At 41.4% G+C, this 23,509-nt stretch overlaps 1 protein-coding gene across 2 annotated transcripts in view; it reads left to right on the forward strand.

Annotated features, from left to right (window-relative positions):
- The window catches only part of ADAMTS17 (ADAM metallopeptidase with thrombospondin type 1 motif 17), a 508,325-nt gene that overhangs the window by 107,358 nt on the left and 377,458 nt on the right, over positions 1-23,509 (forward strand). For both annotated transcript variants that reach the window (XM_089655532.1, XM_089655533.1), the window contains exons 4-7: positions 926-1,101; positions 10,915-10,998; positions 11,096-11,250; positions 13,500-13,543. In XM_089655532.1, the coding sequence (XP_089511658.1) occupies positions 926-1,101; positions 10,915-10,998; positions 11,096-11,250; positions 13,500-13,543 (459 nt within the window). The remainder of the gene's footprint in view (positions 1-925; positions 1,102-10,914; positions 10,999-11,095; positions 11,251-13,499; positions 13,544-23,509) is intronic.

Genomic DNA, 23,509 nt, shown 5'->3' on the forward strand with positions numbered 1-23,509 from the left:
ATGTTCTCCCTGTGCCTGTGTGGGTTTCCTTCAGGTGCTCCGGTTTCCTCCCACACTACAAAGACATGCTGATAGATGAATTGGCTCCTGTCTAAATTGGCCCTAGTATGTGTATGTATGAATGTGAGTTAGGGACCTTAGACTGTACGCCCCTTGAGGGTTAGGGACTGATGTGAATGTACAATATATATGTAAAGCGCGGCGTAAATTGACGGTGCTATATAAGTACCTGAAATAAATAAATAGTTTGTTAGCTCTTATGTGGATGCACTGAGCAGGCTAGATACTGAGCCATGGGGAGCAGAAAAGAACTGTCAAAAGACCTGCGTAACAAGATGTTGGAACTTTCTAAAGATGGAAAAGAATATACAAAGAGTAAAAATATAGCCTTACAGTTTGTTTTTTGTTTTTTTTTCTTTTGGGATAAAAGTTTTACATTAAAAACTGACCGTTGTAAGCACCCCTGTTAGTAAATGGTTGGTCTCAGCCATCTAACTACTACTTTGGCTGGACAGCCTAGTCTGCTAAAGGAAATTTGAAAAACAGACTTGCTGGCCGAATCACCAGGTGAAATGAAAGGAAAACTAATGTAGCCATCACACATCTAAGAACTGGGTAAGCTGCAGTATATTCTTTTTTTTTTTTTTTGTTAGTTTATTACCGCTTTAAACTATGCGGATAATGCAAGCACGTGCCCTGGCTACCAAAATGCAAAAATGTTTTCCTGTTTTCAGCTCCAACAGTGTCATATTGCATGCACTTGCAAGAATTACAAGAGGATCTTGATTTTCTTTGAGGGTGCATTGGTGGTCTATCGCAGTACTCCCTTCCCATTCAGTTCTTCTGACTGGTTGCCTGTCGCTGTGTAATCTGTCATAGCTTTAATATTTGCCGCAGGAACTAATTTTCCGTTTTCCATTTCTAGGTGGAAAAAAGAAGACAAGCAAGAGGGATGGCGGTGGTGATTGGCGGGAGCGGAGGAATGCCATCCGACTTACAGAGGAACATACGGTGGAGACTCTGGTGGTGGCAGACTCTGATATGGTGCAATACCATGGGGCAGACGCCACACAGAGATTCATTCTTACTGTCATGAACATGGTATGTATAAAGTGGAGGTGTCATTTATTAAGATCTGCTTCGTTTATGTGATCTGTCCACAGTCACCCATTGAATTGGTTCTAGGCCTCATGTTTTTACAGCTGCGGTTTACTGGCTGTAGAAAAAAGCGCCAAAAACTCGCCAGCATGTTCTCCTGTGTGTCCGTGCACACATAGGCTTTAATCAGCGTTTTTTGGCTAGGGGAAAAAAAACATAACTAGTAGGTTTATAGAATATTTTTTTTTTTTTCAGCTGTAAAAACGCTCGAACGCAGGTAAACTCGGTAAAATGCGGCAAATATGAGTTGTGTTTTTTTTTTTTTTTTGTGTTCAATAGCTTCTCTTGTGAATCCCAGCTAACCATTAAAGATCGCGCTCTGTCTGTGATTGGCTGTATCGCCGGCAGAAGCATGCAGTGAAACGATTAAGTCTCTGTTATACATTATACTGTATCTCTGTTATATTGTAGTAGATTTTATTAGATTATATTTTACATTAAGTATTCTTATTAGATTATGATTTCGTTATACAAGTCTCCGTCATACTGTACATGAATTGAAGTTTAGTGAACAACCTTTTTTTAACCACTTCCCGTTCGGCCCATGTACATAAATGGTCGGACGGGAGCAGTGCAGGAGTGGGTTGCCATTTTATAAATGGTGCCTTCATTTACAGCCTGGGAGCGCGCGGCACCACGATCCAGACGTATATAAACGGCTTTATGGGAGCAGTGCAGGGGTGGGTGGCCATTTATAAACGTCCTCCCTGTCACGGATCCGCGGTCGCCGCCACCAACAATCGCACGACCGCGGCTAATGGTAATACGTCCCGCCCGCGGCGTCAGACCCCAGACCTTCTCACCAAACTTGTGACCGAAGGACCGGCCGATCTAAAGCTAATGGGCTACAATCGGTGCCTGCAGCCTGAATGCGCTTGTTACTGGGTCGGGTTAATTACGCAACTAACCCTTCACACTGCCACCACCGTCTTGAAATGTACAGAGAAGATGGACTCTGTCAGAAATACACTATAATGATTGAAAAGTCACCTGTCCAATATGGTCAATTGGGCAGGGAGTAAACAAACACAGTAGCTTCTCTTCAAAAGGCAGGAATTCGTGAATTGCAGGTAAGCGCTTAAAAACAGTTTAAAACTTTCAGAAAGAAAGATTTATTACTAAAAGAGTCAAACAGGTGCAATAAAATATTTACAAAGAGATGTCACAAAAATATATATATATGTATATAAAGACACAGCAAAGAGATAATTAGGAAGGAAATTACAGGGTTAAGTTACTTGCCTTATGCCTGCGCTAGCAGATCCAGGTTGCAGAGCAGGACGATTCTTTATCTCCTCCTTCGATGTTAGCTGGGAGATCTGTATGTACAAAACTAGCTTGTCTCTTCTTAAAAGTCCCTCTCAACGGGAGGGGGGCTCTGACTACACATTTTGGGAGTGGTCAGTGGGAAACTCTGAATTCAACTACAGGTTCATACCCCATGATATGAAACATACAGTTGACCTGAGGAATGTTCAATTCTCTTTCAAGTCCGGGAGAGAAGCTATCTTATCTTGATTACGATGGGGGAGAAAGTTACACTTCGGCAAACTGTTGCACCAGACTAGGGATGCTTAACTTGGCTGATCCACCCCATCTGTCAGGAGATAACGTTTGCCTCTCAGGACTGGAGGGGGGTAGAGAATGAGGGCTGAGGAATTTCCACTAAAAGCAAAAGGAGAGCTCCGCTTCCAACTCTGATGAGCAAGTTTGCTACATTCCCCGCTTCCCTGCTTGTGCGCGCTCCCTAGGAGAGTACGGCACCGCAATCCGGTGCCCGCTGTGTCCTCCGGAACACTGATCTCTGTACAGGACCTCTGTGTGAGGTCTCGATTCATGTGATCCCTGATTGGCCAATCAGTGATCACATGAATAGTAGTAAGCAAGATATCACTTCTGACATCATTGCTTACTACTAGTGAAATTTGTGAATGATCACAGAGTTCACATGGTACAGGGCTATTCACAACAGCCTTGTACCATGTGACAAGCTGTGACCAATCACAGCTTGCACAGTATTTCTCAATGGCTGCAAGAATGCAGTCAGAGAGAAGGAGAAATGATTGCTTTTACAGTCTTTATGGGTGTAAAAGCAATCGGTGTAAAAAAAAAAAAAAATCTTCATCACCCCCCTCCCACAAGTAGTACAGTGTAACTGTGGTGACACTGTACTGCTGGGGTGACAGTATGTTAAAAAAAGAACATTAATAGTATAAAAATGTAAAAAAAATGTTTTTGAAAAATATAATTTTTGGTTATAAACTCATTTTGCGTTATTTGTTTTTTACTAAAAAGATAACTGAATACATTTTGGCCAAGATTTATGAAGAAAGATTATTTATTTGCAAAATTTTATAAGAAAACACTTTTTTCAAATTTTTTGACTTTTTTATTTATATAGCAAAAAAAATAAAAATCCCAGTGGTGAATAAATACCACCAAAATAAAGTTTTATCTGTCTCAAAAAATGCTCAAAAATTCATATGGGTACAGTGTTGCACGACCGCGCAATTGTCATTCAAAGTGTGATAGCGCTGAAAGCTGAAAATTGACCTGGGCAGGAAGGGGGTAAAAGTGTCCGGACTTGAAGTGGTTAAATGGCGAGATGCCATTGATAATCTATTTAACAACCTGTAATAATGAAGCATGCCTATGAGCCTGCAGTATAGCATTGATGTATCATGTTGCAGACCACATCGGCGTGCTCCTATTCATGTCCTATTAATGTTCCCTCCATAGATCTACAGCACACATAAATGTTGACGGCCACGCTGTTTAAATTCCATGACAGCTGTCTGCAAACTTCATAAATGTGGAGCCGCTATATGGAATGTCTTTCAGATTGGCGACAGTATGATGTCATCCGTACCACAAATAAACAAACACCTAACCTATAAATCCTACAACTATTTTTACACCAACATAAGAGAATAGACCCAAAATATTCCTGTCCTCTCCAATGACCACGTCTGCCCTTTTGATTCATGGCCGGGTTTAGTGCCACGTGGAATTGGATAGTGAACCTTCAACTTGAAACTCCTGAAAATATGACATGGCATCTAAACTTTTTCTGATATCATTTCAGCAAATAAATGATTTATTTAGTGCAGTGTGTTCAGTGCAGTCTCCGACAACAGCTCGGCAGTTGAGAGTTTTCTGAACTAGTGATAGGTGAAGCCGGTTGCTATGTGTTATTATACATTTTATGTCCGTCTTTGTTTTTGCATTAATAATTTGACACTTCCGTGCTATATTATATAACGGACACACATAAATTAATACAAAAAAGCAGCCACCACAGTATTGCGGGCAACAATACATAAACATATAAAACACAAAGCTGCTGCGCTTCGAATAATCACAATAAAATAAAGGAGGATATATAAAATTAACCTCCTTGGCGGTGTTCCCGAGTGTAGCTCGGGGTAAAATTTCAATACCAAGAGCAGTAACCCCGAGCTACACTCGGGCTTACCATGCGGCGTTACTCTGGGGGTCCCTGCAGCACTTACCTTGTCCTTCGCTCCCTCGATGTGTCCCCTGCAGCGTCCCCGGCCATTTCCTCCGGCCGATGCCGGCATCCGGCTTCTGTGTTCCGGTCCCTGCGACGTCGGGACGTACGGGGGCCGGAACCGGCGGCAAATTTGACATTTTTAAAAAATGTCATTTTTGCTGTCATTGCTGTTTCAATGCATTTCACATACATTTTGTCCCCACTGCTTTGTCCAGCGCCCTGCCTGCATTTTTAACATTCTTTCTGCCGGGAAACTTAGAAAAGTCCATGGCGTCCAAAAAGCGTCCCTTTACGTCAAAAGCGGTTTTAGAACAGCGATAGTAAATCAGAACCACTTGCAGAATTGACTGATAATGATTTGTGGGGAAATTCGTCATCAGACACTGAAAACGATTTTGCGACTTTGCTCAGCGATGTGCGAATTTGCCTCTGTATTTCAGATTTCAGTGTTTTTGGTTTGATTATATTATTGAATTAAATTTATTATTATATTATTATTTTTTATGATTATTTATTAAATTATAATTTATGATTTCGTGTTTTAAGTTTTATCATACCCGGGATATTTACTAGACTCTTGTTCGGAAAGATTTCAGTGAGTTATTCCTAAAAATTTCAGCCTACAATAAAAAACTACATATTTTCATGCAAAAAAAAATGGTACCGCTTTCAGCACAAAAAAATCGGAAAGAATCATACCACCAGGGAGGTTAAAGTCCAGTGGTGTCCGGTATAGATAGAATTAGACGCTTCTGTAATAAAATATTGATGTCATATAAATTTCAAAATAAAAAGTTCCAATAGATTGGGAGAGTCCACCAATCGCCAACACCCCAAAAAATGCTGCCTCTTACCAGACCGTAATGACCCCTCAATTGAGTCAAAAAGTGCAGTACATTTTCCAAATGTAGTCTGTGAACCCCGAACACTTTTTTGGCTAAGTTAAGGGCAGATTGATTCCAAGGAAGTAAGTGCTACACAAATCATCTGCCCTTACTTAAGATGGCCATGGGCAAAAAAAAAAAAATGCTAGGTGGGGTGTTTTTCAAAGTGATTTTTTTTTAAACAAAATAAATCATGGGGAAATGGATGGGGGAGTTGGCTTTGAATATTAAAAATGAATTAAATAGAGTTTTCATTTTGTGGTGCTCAAATACAATTTTGCACCACTTTAATTTGCTGTACATCAGCCTTTCTTAGATCTGCTTTAATATATGTATTTTTCTATTTTGCTAGAGTTTAGCTTTATATAAAGTATATTGACTTATGCAACATTTATAACAAATTCAACAAGCAGCTTTACAAACTTTTTTTTTTTTTTTTTTTTGTAAAGCAATATAAAAATAATAAAATAAAGGAGGATATACAGTTGCAAGAAAAAGTATGTGAACCCTTTGGGATTACGTGGAGTTTTGCATGAATTGGGCATAAAATGTGCTCTGAACGTCATCTAAGTCACAACAATAGAAGAACACAGTCTGCTGAACATAATACTATACAAACATTAGATGTTGTCATGGTTTAATTGCACATAACATGTACACATTCACAGTGCAGGGAGGAAAAAGTATGTGAACCTTTGGACTTAATAACTGGTTGACCCTCCTTTGGCAGCAATAACTTCAACCAAACGTTTCCTGTAGTTGCAGATCAGACCGGCACAACGATCTGGAGTCATTTTGGACCACTCCTCTTCACAAATCTGTTTCAGTGTAGCCATATTCTTGGGATGTCTGGTGTGAATCGCTCTCTTAAGGTCATGCCACAGCATTTCAATCGGGTTGAGGTCAGGACTCTGACTGGGCCACTCCAGAAGGCGTATTCTGTGCTGTTGCAGCCATTGTTTTGTTGAATTACTTGTATGCTTTGGGTCATTGTCCTGTTGCATCACCCATCCTCTGCGGAGCTTCAGTCGGCGGACGGATGGTCGTACGTTTTCCTGCAAAATGTCTTGATAAACTCTGGAATTCATTTTCCCATCAATAACAACAATCCGTCCAGGCCCTGAGACAGCAAAGCAGCCCCAAACCATGATGCTCCCTCCGCCATGTTTTACAGTGGGGATGAGGTTTTGATGTTGGTGTGCTGTGCCTTTTTTTCTCCACACATAGTGTTGTGTGTTCTTCCCAAACAACTCAATCTTGGTTTCATCTGTCCACAGTATATTTTGCCAGTAGTGCTGTGGAACATCCAGGTGCTCTTTTGCAAACTTCAAACGTGCTGCAATATTCTTTTTGGACAGCAATGGCTTCCTCCGTGGTGTCCTCCCATGTACTCCATTCTTGTTTAATGTTTTCCTTATTGTAGATGTGTCAACAAAAATGTTAGCATGTGCCAGAGATTTCTGTAGGTCTTTAGCTGACACTCTGGGATTCTTCTTTACCTCATGCAGCATTCTGCGCTGTGCTCTTGCAGTCATTTTTACAGGACGACCACGCCTAGGGAGAGTAGCAACAGTGCTAAACTTTCTCCATTTGTAGACAGTCTGCCTTACCGTGGACACATGAACATCAAGGCTTTTGGAGATACTTTTGTAACCCTTTCCAGCTTCATGCAAGTCAACAATTCTTGATCGTAGGTCTTCTGAGAGCTCTTTTCTGTGAGGCATGGTTCACATCAGACAGTGCTTCTTGAAACCAGTAAACCCAAAACAGGTGTGTGTTTTTTTTAAGGGCAGGACAGCTGTCAGCAACACATCCAATATCATCACACTGATTGGAGTCAAGGTTGGCTCACTCCTGGCTCCAATTAGCTCTGGGAGAAGTCATTAAGCTAGGGCCTCACATACTTTTTCCTCCCTGCACTGTGAATGTTTACATGTTATGTGCAATTAAATCATGGCAACATCTAATGTTTGTGTAGTATTATGTTCAGCAGACTGTGTTCTTCTATTGTTGTGACTTAGATGACGTTCAGAGCACATTTTATGCCCAATTCATGCAAAACTCCACGTAATCCCAAGGAGTTCACATACTTTTTCTTGCAACTGTATAAAATGAAAGTCCAATGGTGTCCGGTATAGATAGAATTAGATGCCTCTGTAATAAAATATTGATGATATCATATGATTCCAATATAAAAAGTAACAATAGATTGGGAGAGTCCACCATCACCAAAACCCCCAAAAATGCTGCCTCTTACCAGACCGTAATGACCCCTCAATTGAGTACGGGTCAAAAAGCACAGTACAGATTCCAAATGTAGACACTGAACCCGAACACTTTTTGGTTCCAAAGGGACAAACTGGACCCCCAGGTGTTGAATGGAGGAAACGCCTGCTAGATCACTTTCAAAAGATTCCCAGAGCCAGAGCGCGTGAGGTCAGCACGTACCGGAACATGGCGGCCATCTTATGGGTTTGAAACGTACTATTGGGATATATGGTGACATGCTGTTTTAACTTTTTCTTTGATGTCCATCTTCAGCCTTATTCTCGGATTACCAGTTGGCAGTCAATGTCTTGATTATGTGAATCCTTTGAAAGTGATCCAGCAGGCGTTTCCTCCATTCAACACCTGGGGGTCAGTTTGTCCCTTTTGGAGCCAAAAAGTGTTCAGGTTCAGTGTCTACACTTGGAATCTGTACTGCACTTTTTGACCCGTACTCAATTGAGGGCTCATTACAATCTGGTAAGAGGCAGCATTTTTTGGGGTGTTGGTGATGGTGGACTCAATGAGTCAATTTACTTTATTTAAAGCTAAACGCTAGCAAAAATACATATATTAAAGCAGGTCTACAAAATACTGATGTAGGGCAAATTAAAGTGGAGCAAAACTGTATCTGAGCACCACAAACTGAAAACGATATTTAATTCATATTTAATATTCAAAGCCAACTCCCCTATCCATTTTCCCATGATTTTTTTTTTGTTTAAAAAAAATCACCCCACCTAGCATTTTTTTTGCCCGTGGCCATCTTAAGTAAGGGCAGATGATTTGTGTAGCATTTACATTCCTGGAATCAATCTGCCCTTAGCTCAGGTATGCAAGCAAAAGGGTGTGCTTAGCTGAGAATGGGATGAAATGGCCAAAATAATGCCAGGAGTCTTCATTGGCATTTTTTTCCTAGGCCAGAAACCAGGAAGCAACTGAAGAAATGAATAAAAAAAAGAGAAGTTTAATTTAAGTAAATATAATATACCTTCCTATCTATTTACTAATGCTTGGAGGATAAGGAAAGCAAACATAGTGTTGATATAGAGAGTTTAAAGAGAAGTGTGGGATTTGAAAATAAAACCTACTGACCTAAGTGGATGCAGCATTGGTCTGATGTTGCATCTGTCCTGCGCTTCCTCAAAGACAGAGCACTGAGCGATCAAAGACAGCTGATCACTCAGTTCTCCAGCTCACTGGAGTGTCGGGCTGGGAAGGGGGTGAGAGCTTCTGGCTCAGGCTCTTAGCAGCTCACTGAGAGGCTGAGCCTGCTGTCCCTCATATGGTTGGATCATTAAAGTCGAGATCTCTCCAGAGTCTGAACTGGCTGAGTGATGTAAGGCAACAGTGGGCTTTAACTGAAGCCAGCAGTGGAAAACAAAGGGGCCGCTGGGGAAGATGACTATCACTGTAGTAGTCGGCATTACTACAGTAATAGCTGCAATTGTCTGGGTCCTGTGCCGAGCGGCTTTTCCTCTGCACACTGACCACAGTCAAGGCGTTGTGTGATGGCAGCAGTGTCCAGTGAGTGAGCTTTAATTCAGATCATTACAAAATATTCAGAGCTTTTCACTGTAAGGTGAAACAAGTCTGATGAATAAATTGGGAGAAATGGAAGCTGCTGGTATTGGTATATTTTTAGCTAAAATGCAAACTTCATTCTTCATTTTTAGGCTGGAAGCTGATATATGATTGGATGTATCTACTGTTGTAGTCCAGTTTATGTACATACTACATTAGACTTTTTGGCCCCATTCACACTTGAGCGTCGTGTGGTCATTTTTGGGGCTTTTTAGTTACTAGACAAGAAAACGTTTAAAGTGTCTTTTTCTGGTGATCCCCTTGAAGACATCTGTTAGGATCAAAATGCACCAAATGCCCCAAAAGAAGCTCATGTAGATTTTGGAGCGACAAGCTTCAAGCAACAATCCACTAAGGTGTACACAGTGACCATTGAATATAAAGGATATCCTAGGGTCGAATATTGAAGCACTTCTGGTAAAGCGTAGCCTCCCTGGTGGTATTCCCGAGTGTAGCTCGGGGTAAAGTTTCAGTACCACAAGCGGTAACCCCGAGCTACACTCGTGCTTACCATGCGGCGCTGCTTCACCATCCCTCGATCACTTACCTTGTCCCGCGCTCCTACAATGTCCCTCCTGCAGTGTCCCCGGGAATGTAATCCGGCCGATACCGGCATCTGTCATCTGGGTTCCGTCCCCTGCGAGCGTCGGAACGTACGGGGGGACGGCGGGAAATTTGAAAATGACAAAAAGTGACATTCACTAAAATCACATAGTATAACATTCCTGTATCAAACCATTTCACATATATTTTGTCCCGAGTGCTTTGTCCGGCGCCCTGTCTGCATTTTTACTGTTCTTTTTGCCTGGAAACTGAGAAACGTCCCTGGCGTCCAAAAAGCGTCCCTTTAGGTCAAAATTGGTTTTAGACCGGCTGGAGAACAGCGATAGTAAATCAGAACCACTTGCAGAATTGAGTGATAATGATTTGTGGAGGAAATTCGTCATCAGACACTGAAAACGATTCTGCGACTTTGCTCAGTGATGTGCGAACTTGGCGCTCTATTTCAAATTTCAGTGTTTTTGGTTTGATTATATTATTGAATTAAATTTATTATATTATTTTTTATGATTATTTATTAATTTATAATTTATGATTTCGTGTTTCAAGTTTTATCATCCCCGGGATGTTTACTAGACTCTTGTTCGGACAGATTTCAGTGAGTTATTCCTAAAAATTACAGGCCTACAATATAAAACGCCATATTTCCATGCAAAATAATGATACCGCTTTCAGCACCAAAAATCTGAAATAATCATACCGCTAGGGAGGTTCAAACTGGGCTTTGAATCGCTTAAGGAAAAAAAAAGCCTGACAGTCAAGTCTCCTCTGTTTTTGGTGTTTGTGAATTTTTGACCTGAGTTCTCATATAATCTAGAGATATATGGATGATGTCTGTACCTTACTTGGATACATTCGTAGACTGTTCATTAAAAATATCAGTCAAAAGTAGATCTGAGATTTTTTGACGAAAAGAATGGATATAAATATGAATGTCTGTACTTTCAGGTTTACAACATGTTTCAACACCATAGCTTGGGAATTAAAGTCAATATCCGTGTTACCAAGTTGGTCCTGCTGCACAGCCGCCCAGTAAGTGAGGAACATTGGCATATTAAGTGTAAAGAAGTCATTGTTGCCGACCTGTAGTGATAAACGCAATGCATTGTCATAACTGTCCGTTTTCCAGACCAAGCTGTCTATTGGGCATCATGGAGAGCGATCTCTGGAGAGCTTTTGCCATTGGCAGAATGAAGAGTATGGAGGGACTAAGTATTTAGGAAACAATCACGTTCCTGGAGCCAAAGATGAAACCCCTGTTGATGTAGCTGTGTTTATGACCAGGTAAAGAAGACATTACAGTTAATATAGTCATTCAGTTATGTCAGGGTCACTGTTTTTTTTTTTTTTTTATGATGAATCACCTGTTCCTCCCCAAAAAAACTCCCTTGGCATCGAGGACTATGCTCTTTCCTAGATCTCCTCTACCTATTTAGGCACTCCTTCAGTGTCACCTGCAACTCCATCTCCTCTACTCCCCTTTCTCTTTTTGTAGGGGTTACCCAAGGCTCTGTCCTCTTGGATCTCTTATTTTCTATCTACACCTCCTCCCTTGGTCAGTTGATAATCTTGCATGGTTTCCAATACCATCTCTATACTGATGACATTCAAATCTGTTTCTCCACTGTTCAGCTCATTGATTCAGTCCCCTTGCACATCACCAATTTCATAACTGGCATATCAGTATGGATGTCATACCAACCCCTACAACTCAATCTTTCGTAAACTGTGCTCCCAGTGCCCTCCCCCCAACCTACCTATCAAGATCAATAACATGATTATCCTCCTACCCCTTATGCCTTATACTTGGTGTAATCCTGGACTCTGACGTCTCCTTTTTTCCCTACATCCAATCACTTTCCAAATCTTGCTACCTATACCTTGCCAAAATAAAGTTCTTCTTAACCAACAACCCCACCAAGCTACTAATTCCCTCACTGGTTATATTTCGCCTTGACTACTGCAACGTCCTGTTTTTTTGCCTACTTCTACACGGGCTTTCCCCCCTTCAGTCTATGATCAATGCTGCTTTCAGACTTCTCCACCTTACCAACCACTCAGTGTCTGCCAATCCTTCCACTGGCTTTGAATCGACCATTGAATAAAATTCAAAATACTAACAACCTACAAATTTATCCGCAACTCTTCCTAAAGCTACATCACCAATCTTGACTCAAAATATCACCCAAACCATTCTCTTCGCTCGTCCCAAGACCTCCTGCTCTGTAGCTCCCTTGTCAGTTTCTCGCATACTCTCCTCGAGGACTTCCGAAAAGCTTCACCCATCCTCTAGAATTTCCTACTCCAATCTGTCTGGATAATACCTAGTCTGTCCACCTTTTAGGTGATTCGTGAAAACCCCTCTCTTTAGTGAAACCTATCCCACCGCCATCCAGTAAACTGTACTTTTACTTTCTCCAACAGATTATGCGTGTCACTTGGCTTCCCTTTTAGCTTGTACATGAGCCGGGCCCTCATTACCCTTTACTGTCGTGTTGTGTCTCTTTAATTTGTACAGCATTGTGAAAACTGTTGGTGGTATATATATCCGGTATAATAATAATGTAAATGAATGTGATCAGATTAGTGTAATTCGTATTAATAGTTAATCTAGAAATCAATATTGCTTGGGTTTAGATGAAGATATTTTGCTGATTGCGTTTATCACATGCGTAGTGTACTTGCAATTGAAGACAGTAGTGGGGCAATAATTGGTTTAGTAAGTCATGATACATTGTCTGTACCTTGCTGTTCCTTTCTGGTTAGACGGTACACAGGTCAATCGGTAGACTTTGTCTTCTTTCTACGGATCGTCAAGAACCTCTGCGATACTTTATTCAGCACATCTCTCCTCATTGGCTTACCTTTACATAGGCTATCCCCCCTCCAGTCCATCATGAATGCTGCTTCCAGGCTCATCCACCCTACGAACCATTAGTTGTATGCCACCCCTCTCTGCCAGTTCCTGCACTGGCTTCTGCACACCCAACAAATTAAACTCAAGATACCTACAACAACTTCTAAAGCCAGCAGCTCTGCCCCCAGCTACATCATGAACCTTGTCTCAAAATACCAACCAAATTGTTCTCTCTGTTCCTCCCAAGACCTCCTGCTGTTTAGCTCCCTTGTTGCCTTCTCCCATGCGTGCCTCCAGGACTTCTCCAGAGCTTCTCCCTTCCCCAATGTGTCCGATTATCTCCTCCCCTGTCCACTCTTAGACAATCCCTAAAACTGCATCTCTTCAGAGAGGCCTATCCTGCCCCCCAGCTAGCACCTATACATGTATTTTTCTCCATCAGCTCATCCCCCACAGTTATTACCTTTTTGTATCAGTTGACCCTCCCTCTTCAATTGTAAGCTCTAATGATTAGTGCCCTCTGATCCCTTCTGTATAAATTTGTATTGTATAGTCTGACTTTATGTTGTAAAGTGTTACAAAACCTGTTGGTGCTATATAAATCTTGTATAATAGGCCTTTCTTATCAGTCCCTGCCATAAAGATGACATGTTCTTTGTCTGTTTCCTTTTTTTAGGACAGATTTCTGTGTCCACAAGGATGAGCCCTGTGATACTGTGGGTAAGATTTTTTTTTTTTTTAAATTCATCTTGTCTAGTAGATAAATCATTGGTCATATGTACCCATTTGATATAATTAAAGGTTCATTCCACCCAAAGGTGATATTTTTTTGGAGATGGTCAGCCTCTGGATTCCTTTGTCTTGGATGAGCCACCAGTGACATCTACGCGCTGCAATTCCCTAATCTGTTCCTTTTCTTCCACATTTGGTGTTTCAACCCACCAGCGTGTTCCAAGTCATCCCATTGCATTCTCCAAGATATAACCCATCGATTTAAAGCGGAACTAAACAGATCAATTTAACAGTTTCAAAAAACCGTTACATTCCCAGCATGCTGGGAATGCTAACTGTCACATTTGATTGTGCTCTCAACCAAACTGTCAAACCATCAAATGGCTGGTGTCATAACTGGCCACGTGTAGCACCATGGCAGTTGCGGATCAAACAGAGGCCAAGATGGCAGCTTCTCTGCTTGAAAAGGAAAAGAGGGTTTTATTCTGCTTTAATATCCAATAGAGAAAATGTGAGCGCCTCATAATGATTGCAACAGGTCTGCAGACCCAGGAACTTGAGCACAGATATGGGTGCCTGAGAGACATAGGAACTTGTAATATGGTTCATCTTGTAACTCAGGGCTTAAAATTTCAAGTCCGGAGCTATTAGCCAGGCCTTAGATTTACTCGCGCCAACAAACGCACACAAACAGAGACACCTGTACACACACACAGACATGTACATACACACACACAGAAACATGTACACACACGCACAGAGACACATGTACACACACACTGGCACGTACAGACGCATACATACAGATACATGTACATACACAGAAATAAGCACAGACACATGTACATACATACACACACATGTACACACTGACACATGTACGTACATACACACAAACACATGTACATGCGCACACACACAGACACATGTACACACACATACATGTACAGATACACACATTTACATACACACAGACACATGTACAATTGTACATGCATACACAGACACACACACCACACACACCACACACACCACACACACACCCATAAAATGTTGCAGTACTTCGTTGTTCACTCACAGAGCCGGGTACTGTACTCTAGGGGGAGGCAGAGAGCACAGCACACGCTTTCCTTTGCTTTAAGTGTCAATGACAGATCCGGCGTGAGCTCTGAGCCTGCTCAGCAAGACAGCCCTGAGGGGTACACTCGCCCCCACCATAATTTCCACTCGCCATTGGCGAGCAAGCGAGTGGAAATATCAAGCCCTGTTGTAACTTATTCTTAAAACGAAGATACCAGTTATGGGAAGACTTTCTCTTGGTAACAAGTGTGCTGTGGAAACAAACCTCATGATGTTAAATTTATTAATCCAGTAGGTGAACCTTAGATTGGATTCCTCTCATTTCAATTTACTGGTATGTTCCTTTGGGAAGATTGTCCAGGTTGTGATACCTCCAGGTTATCCGTGATACCATTGCTTTTATTTTTTTGGGTTTTTTTTTTTTTTTACTTTTATAATAAACTAATTCTCATAATCTGCAGTGAATGGCCAATTTAACTGTGTTAATAGAAACCTGTAATTTTGGATAGACCTGGGTTAGTTGACTAGGTCTGTAAAATGACAGCAGAATCTCATGTTTCATTATTGAAGCAGATTTATTTATTTTTTTATATTTTGAAATTGTAGGAATTATTATGCCATTTAAGGTTCAGTTAAAAATCGTGTGACTTCTGATGCAACTCGAGCTGCGCAGGAATGCATGATAAGGGAAAAATCGCATTGTTTTCAGTAGTGCCTGTGCGACTTGGCACGGTGTTTATTTGGAAAAGGTCCTAGGACTACATGTAGAAGACCTTTAACCACATCACGTTGGGACACTTTTACCCCCTTCCTGTCCAGGCCAATTTTCAGCTTTCAGCGCTATCACACTTTGAATGACAACTGCGCGGTCATGCAACACTGTACCCATATGAATTTTTTGCATTTTTTGAGACAGATAAAACTTTATTGAGGTGGTACTTATTCACCACAGCGATTGTTTTATTTTTTTTGCTATATAAATGAAAAAGTCCAAAAAGTTTGAAAAAAGTGTTTTTCTTATATTTTGCAAAGAAATAATCTTTCTTTGTCCAAAATGTATTCAGTTCTCTTTTTAGTAAAAAAAAAAACCCCAAATTAGTTTATAACCACAAATTTATAATTTTTAAAAAAATTGTTTTTCCATTTTCATATTATTATTATTATTTTTTTTTTTTACATACTATCACCCTAGCAGTGTCACTAGTGGGGGTGATTTTTGTTATTTTATTTTTTTTTACACGGATTGCTTTTACACCCAAAAAGGCTGTAAAAGCAATAATTTCTCCTCTCTGGCTGCATTCTTGCAGCCATTGAGAAATACTGTGAGAGCTGTGATTGGTCACTGCTTGTCACATGGTACAAGGCTGTTGTGAATAGCCCGGTACCATGTGATCTCTGTGATAATTCACAGATTTCACTACTAGTAAGCAATGATGTCAGGAAGTGACATCTTGCTTACTACTATTCATGTAATCACTGATTGGCCAATCAGGTATCACATGATTGGGACCTCACACAGAGATCCCATACAGCAATCAGTGTTCTGGAGAACACAGCGGGCACCAGATCATGGTGCCGCGCGCTCCTAGGGAGTGCGCACTGGCAGGGAGGATGTTTATAAACGGCCACCCGCCCCTGCACTGCTCCCGTTCTACCGTTTTTATATCTATATCTATATATATACATATATATATATATATATATATATATATATATATATATATATATATATATATATATATATATATATATATATGGGCCATATGGGAAGTGGTTAAAGTGATATTAAATTATACATGGATCCTACATTTTCGATGACATAGAAGGGAGACTCCATTATGTGCGAGATATGAAGTTGAGACAGGCAGTTTTATTACATATTTATTTCACAATTAGCACACTAGAGACCTAAAGAATAAAATACATTAAATAAATCCCTCGCTTTAGCAGCAGCTGAAAGAACCTCCACAACCCCAGCAGAAGAAGATGTCAGTTATAAGGTCAGCATCTAGCTATTAATGTCCTTCATACCCCAGTCCACCAAATGTCCTTCCAGGGATCTTCTCCAACTTATTGTTCAATATAAAGACTGGATTCCACACCATCCTCTAATCATGAATCGTTAGTCGTTCTCCACTCAGGAAGGCAATTTTTTTTTTTAGATTAATCGTCTTGTTGAGTGTAGCCTGATTAAAGATTCACAATTAGGGAGGACGGTGTGGACTCCAATCTTTATATTGGACAATAAGGTGGTGAAGATCCCTGGAAGGACATTTTGTGGACTGGAGTGTGAAGGACATAAGTAGCTAGTGCTGATCCTATAATTCATACTTTTATTATGTTGTGGAAATGCCCCAAACATTTTAGGTACTGGAGAAGAATGCTGGACCTGATCAATTCAGTCTTTTTTAACAATATAGCTTCTGACCCAAGAATTTTGTGTTCTTATACTGCTTGGTGAGGACAACTATAAAAACCCATCCAACATATGTATGTGTGGAAAACCATGGTAGAAGTAGTTGTTATTATTGTATTATTATTATACAGGATTTATGTAGTGCCAACAGTTTGCTCAGCACTTTACAAAATGAAGGTAGACATTACAATTACTATATAATTTGGTAGAAGAGGAAACAGAGGCTCATTAGAGTTTACAATCTAGGAGGAAGGGTTGGGTGATACAAAACGTAATAGCTGTGGGGGATGAGCTGATGGAGGAAATAAATGGCAGGTTGCTAAGTAGAAGCAGGAGAGGCTTTCAGGGATCGTCTAAAGGTGGATAGATTAGGAGACAGCCGGACAGATTGGGGTAGGGAGTTCGACAGGATGGGAGAAGCTCGGGAGATGTCCTGGAGGCGAGCGTGGGAGGAGGTGATACGGGAACTAGAGAGCAGAAGGTCTTGGGAAGATCGAAGAGAGCGGTTAGGTTGATATTTTGAGACCAGGTTGGTGATGTAGTTGAGTAATGTGGTATCAATATAGGGGTTGCCTGAATACATTTCTGGGATAACTGGCTAGAGACCCCAGGCCTAGCACCCACCCAGCTGATTTTAGACAGACTGTTAGGTTTAAGATAAATATTAGCAGTTACTTGGAAGGTCCCAGATACACTCATCAGCCGCTTTATTAGGTGCACCTTGCTAGTGCCGGGTCCGACCCTCTTTTGCCTTCATTCTTCGTGGCATAGATTGAACAAGGTGTTGAAAACATTCCTCAGAGATTTTGATACATATTGACATGAATTACTTTTGCCTTTCTATCATCTGGAACCTGTCTTCCCATTCTCCTCTGACATCAACAAGACATTTTCATCCACACAACTGCCACTCACTGGATATTTTCTCTTTTTGGACCATTCTCTGTAAACCCTAGAGATGGTTGTGCGTCAAAATCCCAGTAGATCAGCAGTTTTTGAAATACTCAGACCATCCTGTCTAGCACCAACAACCATGCCACGTACAAAGTCCCTTAAATCCCCTTTCTTCCCCATTCTGATGCTCGGTTTGAACTTCAGCAAGTCGTCTTCACCACATCTAGATGCCTAAATTCATTGAGTTTCTGCCATGTGATTGGCTGATTAGCTACCTAGAAATTGACCAGGTGTACCTAATAAAGTGGCTGGTGAGCGTATATCAACTACAGAAAAAAAAAAGGAAAAATATACATCTAGGATTTGCTTGCTTCTGTTTTTGAATTATTCTATTTTTGGTAGGCTCGATTCACACTGCCGCAACCTGGCATCTGACTTGTGAGACCCCAAGTCGCATGACGTGAAATCCCATGTTAGTCAATGAGAGCCATCTTCATTATCACTACAGAAGTCGCTCCGACCTTAGAAAAGATTCCTATACTACTTCAAGGCAACTTCTATCCGACTTGTGCCCATAGACTTTAATGGGAGTCGCCTTCAAGTCGGATCCTCCTCTATATTGATGTGATTTGGATTCAACATTACGGGAAGATTACCCAGGCAAAGTCGCACAGCATGAAAGTCACGCATCAGGTTGCATTGTAAGTTGCGCAACGTTCAGTTTGCAGTAGTGTGAACCGAGCCTTAGAGAGGGATATAACCACAATATCCACGACATATATACTACCCCCCCCCCCCCATCGGGAAATCTGGATCAGAAAACACTCTTTTGAATAGAAAACTATGGAAATCATTTCCTGCTTTATACTCTTGTTGACTAAATGTGTGGGTTTGTTTATAAATATCTGCAAAGAGGTGGCATGAACCCTGCCCTGCTCACATGAACATTTCCACCCTAAATGTTGACTCGCTGGTCTAATCTTGTTATCTTTTTGCTGTACAAGATATACAAGGTGGGGGGGGTGACAATTTAATTCCCGAAATGTCCACTGCATAGCCCTATAGTGGTGGGTCACACAGCCATTCTCACTTGATCGTGTTCTGATATGTTCTAATTTGCACTCTCCTGGGTCGCAGGCCAGTGGACTCAGTCTTTATGGAGTGATGGAAGAAATAACACGTGTGTGTGTTGCGCTGTTGGTGGGAAATGAGTGACCGGAATCTGGAACAGCGGATTAACATCACATTTTGCATGAAAATTGGCAAAAGTGCGAGCGATACTTTAGCTCTGTTACGACAGGCGTATGGTGAACATTCCATGAAAAAATCCAGTGTTTTTGAATGGCATAGGCGGTTTACGGAGGGAAGATGTCCACTATGACGCAGGAAGGGAGATGTGTAACTCCTGCGCTGCCTTAAAGTGAATAATGAAATACTGTATTTTTCGCTCCATAAGACACAATCCCCCCCCACAAAAATGGGAAGAAATGTCTGTGCGTCTTATGGAGCGAATATGGAGCAGCCAGACTGGTATTCCCGTTGCCGTGTTAGAATACCAGGCCGGCCACTCTGCTCTATTGTGCAGAACCTGCTCCTCCGTCCTACCTGTTCCTCGGTCCAGCGATGTCTTGCTTTCACCAGCCGTCTTCTCACCCCAGTGCCGGCATCTTCAGTGTGGGCACCCAGCTGTGATAGCTTTCGGCTTCACAGCCGGGTGCCCACTGCGCATGCACGAGAAGTGCTACTCTTTGTGAATGGCCACCTGTAGTCTTTTGGACCTGTCACGTGTCCCACAAGATTATGGGGAGGGAGGACAACTCCGCGGAAAGGGGAGTGGGTACCTGTCAAATTCGGGTACCTCCCCCTGCTCCCCAAAGGTCCGCAATCTCTGGTCATCTCCTGTACTGTGTCTGCAGTCTCTGGTCATCTCCTGTACTGTGTCCGCAGTCTCTGGTCATCTCCTGTAGTATGTCCGCAGTCTCTGGTCATCCTCTGTACTGTGTCTGCAGTCTCTGGTCATCTCCTGTACTGTGTCTGCAGTCTCTGGTCATCTCCTGTACTGTGTCTGCAGTCTCTGGTCATCTCCTGTAGTGTGTCCGCAGTCTCTGGTCATCTCCTGTAGTGTGTCCGCAGTCTCTGGTCATCTCCTGTAGTGTGTCCGCAGTCTCTGGTCATCTCCTGTAGTGTGTCCGCAGTCTCTGGTCATCTCCTGTAGTGTGTCCGCAGTCTCTGGTCATCTCCTGTAGTGTGTCCGCAGTCTCTGGTCATCTCCTGTACTGTGTCCGTAGTCTCTGGTCATCTCCTGTACTGTGTCCGTAGTCTCTGGTCATCTCCTGTACTGTGTCTGCAGTCTCTGGTCATCTCCTGTACTGTGTCCGTAGTCTCTGGTCATCTCCTGTACTGTGTCTGCAGTCTCTGGTCATCTCCTGTATTGTGTCCGCAGTCTCTGGTCATCTCTTGTACTGTGTCCGCAGTCTCTGGTCATCTCCTGTAGTATGTCCGCAGTCTCTGGTCATCTCCTGTAGTATGTCCGCAGTCTCTGGTCATCTCCTGTAGTATGTCCGCAGTCTCTGGTCATCTCCTGTAGTATGTCCGCAGTCTCTGGTCATCTCCTGTAGTATGTTCGCAGTCTCTGGTCATCTGTACTGTGTCCGCAGTCTCTGGTCATCTCCTCTAGTACATCCGCAGTCTCTGGTCATCTCTTGTACATGTCTGCAGTCTCTGGTCATCTCCTGTACCATGTCTGCAGTCTCTGGTCATTTCTTGTACTATGTCTGCAGTCCATTAGTTAAGAATATTTTTTTTCTTGTTTTCCTCCTTCTAAAATCTAGGTGCGTCTTATGGTCAGGTGCGTCTTACGGAGGGAAAAATACGGTAAATCAAAGAAGTACATTAAATAAATGTCTTAAAGTGTCTGCAGCTGCTGCTACCATCAAATTTTGTTCCCACACTAATGGGAACTCAATAATGGTTCAATGTGCGCTGCTAACAATGTGTTCCATCTATTCATCACTAGTAATCATACATATTGTGCGTTTTTGTTTTCAACAAATAAAATACCTCTCAAAAAAAATTAAAAGTGTGCAAAAACACAATAAATCAATAAAATATAACAAGTATTATATTACTCAGTCCATAAAAGTCCACACTGTGATATTAAAGCATAAATTTCTTGTTGATCGTGATTATCCAACTCCCAGATCTTAAACGCTGTGCTTTTAGACTTCACTAAGTGCCACCTCTGTGCTCACAGAACTTTCTCCTCCAGACTGGTATCATATGTGATGTGTGTGACTTTACAACCATATGGGGCAGCACAGTGGTTAAATGGTTAGCACTTCCGCCTGGCAGTACTCGGGTCGTTGGTTCAAATCCCAACCACGGCACCACCTGCCTGGAGTTTGCATGTTCTCCCCGTGCCTGCGTGGGTTTCCTTCGGGTACTCCGGTTTCCTCCCACACTCCAAAGACATGATGGTAGGTTAATTGGCTCCTGTCTAAATTGTCCCTAGTATGTGTATGTATGAATGTGAGTTAGGGACCTTAGATTGTACGCCCCTTGAGGGTTAGGGACTGATGTGAATGTACAATATATATGTAAAGTGCTGTGTAAATTGATGACGCTATACAAGTACCAATAATAATGTATGTGATAATCCTCCCAGATTCCACCAGTACTCCAATCCTCCTTCACCCCCCCAGACCACTGAGGACTCTCTGTTCGTGTTTTCCTTGATTCCAGTTTTATGGGGTATGGTACATTTTAAGGCTCTAATGGATTCATGCTACCGCATTTACCTTACTCATGTAGGAGAGAGATACTAATACGCCTCTTATGGTGCAGTGGTAATTTATTAAAACAATATTGCACTTACACATTAAAACTTTTAAAAACACTTTAAATACAGAGATCTCTGATTTTTCTCTCCTGTATGACGGCACTTCCGGTCATGTGACTTCATCAGGAGGAGCAAAAAATGGGAAGCTAAAAACAGGACAAATGCAAATGGAGAAAAAATTAAAAGGTTATGAGAATCTGGACGGAACAAGTGAATTCTCCACCGCGACAATGCTCCTGCACATGATGCGTTAAGTGTTTGCGAGTTCCTGGCCCAGAAATCCATTCTGAAACTTGACCAACCACCTTATTCCCCTGACTTGGCACTCTTCGGCTGTTAGCTGTATCCAAAGGACACAGATTTGATTACATTTTGGATGTCAAGCGCGCTGCGACAAAGATACTGAAAACGAATTTCAGGAATGTTTACGGAAGTGACAGAGACCTCTAGAAAAGTGTGTCACTTCACAAGGGGACTACTTTGAAGGTGACAACAGCCAACCCCCTGTATAGGTAAGCAGACTTTTTTTTTTTTTTTGGTTACAGTCCATTCCAGGAATTAAATGGTCACTCCTTGTGTGGAAGCTTTGCCCTCAAGTATGTAGTTTGAGCATTGGGGTTAGGTCTTGTCCAGTATCTGTTTTTTCGTTTTTCCTAGTTTTTTTTGTTTTGTTTTTTTTACTTGGTTTACTGTACCAAAGCTCTTTTTAATAAATAACTAGCTCATAAAAAAAGTGGTGTTAAATGCTAGGCTTTTTTTTTTTTTCTTTAACATTAACCCTTTCGCTGTCAGGGCCTTTATTCATTTTTTTTGTTTACATGTTTAAAAAAATCATTTTAGGTCTGCAATGGTTTATGAAAGAAAATTTCAGTATAAGATGCACTAAAGTTAATTTTTAGAGCACATAAAAGCATATATTGCCTAAACTGAGCTTGCTGCAAGCAAATACTTGACATGTCAAGTCCTAAAATTGTGTGTGCTCTTGAAACAGAAACTTCGATACAATATATATTCCATAGGCAACACTTTAACCATTTCAATACCGGGCAATTTTACACCTTCCTGCCAGGCGATTTTTCAGGTTTCAGCGCTCTCACACTTTGAATGACAATTGCGCGGTCATACAACATTGTACCCAAACTAAAATGTTATCATTTTCTTCACACAACTAGAGCTTTCTTTTGGAGGTATTTAATCACCGCCGGGGTTTTTATTTTTTGCTAAATTAACAAAAAAGACCGAACATTTTGCAAAAAAACACGTTTTTCTTTGTTTCTGTTATAAAAGTTTGCAAATAAATAATTGTTCTTTATAAATTTAGGCCGAGATGTATTCTGCTACATGTCTTTGGTGAAAATAACCCAAATTAGGATGTATTATTTAGTTTGTAGGAAAGTTATAGAGTTCACAAACTATGGTATAGATCTGAATATTGATCAATCCTGAAGTACTGACAGCCTATCTAATTTCTTGAGGTCCCAGAATGTCAGAACAGTACAGATATCCCCCAAATGTCAGAACAGTACAGATATCCCCCAAATGTCAGGACAGTAAAGATATCCCCCAAATGTCAGGAAAGTACAGATATCCCCCAAATGTCAGGACAGTAAAGATATCCCCCAAATGTCAGGAAAGTACAGATATCCCCCAAATGTCAGGACAGTACAGATATCCCCCAAATGTCAGGACAGTACAGATATCCCCCAAATGTCAGGAAAGTACAGAT

The sequence above is a fragment of the Staurois parvus genome, unplaced genomic scaffold, assembly GCF_062004578.1.
Source record: "Staurois parvus isolate SC_StPar_1 unplaced genomic scaffold, SC_StPar_1.0 ptg000845l, whole genome shotgun sequence".
In the NCBI taxonomy this organism is placed as follows: Eukaryota; Metazoa; Chordata; class Amphibia; order Anura; family Ranidae; genus Staurois; species Staurois parvus.